At 48.4% G+C, this 2,500-nt stretch overlaps 1 protein-coding gene across 6 annotated transcripts in view; it reads left to right on the plus strand.

The window, feature by feature from the left end:
• Nucleotides 1–2,500, plus strand: part of dgkh (diacylglycerol kinase, eta) — a 51,476-nt gene that overhangs the window by 35,251 nt on the left and 13,725 nt on the right. For all 6 annotated transcript variants that reach the window (XM_056580477.1, XM_056580476.1, XM_056580479.1 and 3 more), the window contains 3 exons: nucleotides 244–343; nucleotides 790–1,156; nucleotides 1,810–1,941. In XM_056580477.1, coding sequence (XP_056436452.1) covers nucleotides 244–343; nucleotides 790–1,156; nucleotides 1,810–1,941 — 599 coding nt within the window. The remainder of the gene's footprint in view (nucleotides 1–243; nucleotides 344–789; nucleotides 1,157–1,809; nucleotides 1,942–2,500) is intronic.

Genomic DNA, 2,500 nt, shown 5'->3' on the forward strand with positions numbered 1-2,500 from the left:
CAACAATAGGAGGAGCCAGGAATCACACCAACAACCTTCCGGCCACACCTCCCTGCTCTAGCTCCTGAGCCACTGTCTCCCCTAAATTGGGGTTTAGAAAAGGGTGTATAGTTAGTCCATCAAGGCTTTTCTGGTGCATAGCTATAATAATAATGTTAATTGAAAATGGAACATTCAAAACACGTCAGAATTGAAAAAAAAATAGGCCTAAAGATACTGCTTTTGTCAATCATCTCTTCTCAGGATCCTGTGTGAGACGGTGAAGGACTTTGTTGCCAAAGTGGGCAAAGCCTATGAGAAAACTGTGGACAACACAGATGAGTGTGACAGCATGTCCCTCAAAGTAAGCCCACACCTCACTTTGACCAGTCGGTGGTGATTCACTTACACAGCTTGAAAACTCACATAATAAATATGTTTTGCGTTTGTCATATTTGCCGTGACATCTAAGCCTCTCTTTCTCTTTTGGTTCCCCAAATGTTGCTTTTAGTTGTATTATTATTTTGTGTATAACATAGTTTCTTACTGTAACTAAGGTGTTTGAACGATCCCTTTTGTGTCATATATATTTTCTCTGGCATTGCTCTCCGATAGCACTGCTTGTGTTGCATCTCGGCCCAAAAATCTATCTTATAACCAGCATGTCCAATCATTGAACAACACTTATGTTCACTTCAGTTCTTCATCGATTCCAAACGCTGTAAACTCAACAACACTGGAAGGCCTTGTCCAAAACACCCCAGACCCTGCATCAGAGGAGTGACCTTTGACCTCTCCGCTCCCCTGCAGTGTTCCATCCTGAACGAGAAGCTGGACTCCCTGCTCCAGACCCTGAACGGCGAGAGCCAGTCCCGGCTGCCCCCACTGCCCCACTCCACCCCGCCCATCGTGGAGGAGGAGCGGGAGGACGACGACGACGACGATGACGACGACGACGACGGAGGAGGAGTGGAGGAGGAGGTGAGCGAGGAGAGCCTGACGGAGCTCAAGGGGAAGCTGGAAGAGGAGGAGACGGAGAAGGGCGGACGGGGAGTTGGAGGACGGGGAGGTCGAGGAAGAGGAGGAGCGAGCCTCTTCAAGAGCAAAGAGCAGCTGATGCTGAGGGCCAACAGTCTGAAGAAGGCCATCCGCCAGATCATCCTGCAGGCGGAGAAAGGTGCGATCCACACGGCCACACGTCACTCTAGCAATACTGTAGTAAGAATCGATGGAAGTAGATGCTGGACATGAGAATCTTTAAACGGATATAAGGACACAAACACTGCACACACACATGCACACACACACAAAAACACACACACACACTTATTTGCTACTTATAGCAACTATATTTAGCGCCTGCTTTTATCCAAAGCAACTTACAATGAATTAAGATGCATGCCACGTTTAGCATCTTGCTCAAGGATGTTTATGGGCCAGACTGTGGGACTCTGGGGATCGAACCCACTCCCTCTTGGCTGGGAGCGGAACAAACCCTTCCAACTGCACTGTGCTATTTCATTACTTATTTAGCACTTCTTAGCATTCCTCTCCTCTGCCTTGTTCCTTACAATCTATCCTTTGCATCCGTCTCTTTTACCCTCTCTCCTCCCCCCCCCCACCCTTTCAAATTCTTTCTTTCTCTCACTCCCCCCCCTCTAATTCTCTCTCTCTCTCTCTCTCTCTCTCTCTCTCTCTCTCTCTCTCTCCCTCTCTCTCTCTCTCTCTCTCTCTCTCTCTCTCTCTCTCTCTCTCTCTCTCTCTCTCTCTCTCTCTCTCTCTCACTCTCTCTATCACCCCCCTTCCAATCTTCTCACTCCCCTCATGCAGTGGTGGACGAGCAGAACGCCCACACGGACGACACCGACCTGTCCTCGCCCCTGGACCTCCGCAAGGACAGCGAGGAGGAGAACCGCGACAGCGAGAAGGACGAGGACACCAAGGAGCTGGAGATGCTGTCTTGTGAGTAGAGGAGAGATGCTGTCTTGTGCGTAGAGGAGAGACACACTGTGTGTCGTCTCTCAACTGGGTATCAGGCTGACCGGAGATCCTACCGCGGCATGGCGCCCCTGTTTATAAATGTGCCCTATGAAAGCCACTCCCCCGAAACACAGTACTAGCATGCTAGGTTTAGCGATTGGTTTGCCTAGCCTTGTAAAAAAACCCTGTCATGCGCAATGCATGCACGGGGCAGTGCGCGAATGCTGCCGGGTAGGTAGGTAGACGGACAGGTAGGCCTACAAATAATTTCCCAGACAGACACAGATACCGTATCTGTTTCATTTATTTGTCAAACCATTTGATCGATTAATTTCTGATTGGATTTGAAAAAAAGTATGAAAAAAAAACGCTTCCCAAGTGTATTGCCAGCCCTAGCTTTAGTGAATGCGTGATCCTATTAAAGATGATGTACACCAACACGTATCAGCATCGGTTCTGCCTTCCTCAGTGTGTGAGGATATATTTATATGCGTTTCAATCCATTTTAAGGACTGGAGCCATCTAAAACCGTCATTCAAAT

This window comes from Gadus chalcogrammus, chromosome 20 (genome assembly GCF_026213295.1).
Source record: "Gadus chalcogrammus isolate NIFS_2021 chromosome 20, NIFS_Gcha_1.0, whole genome shotgun sequence".
NCBI classification, from domain to species: Eukaryota; Metazoa; Chordata; class Actinopteri; order Gadiformes; family Gadidae; genus Gadus; species Gadus chalcogrammus.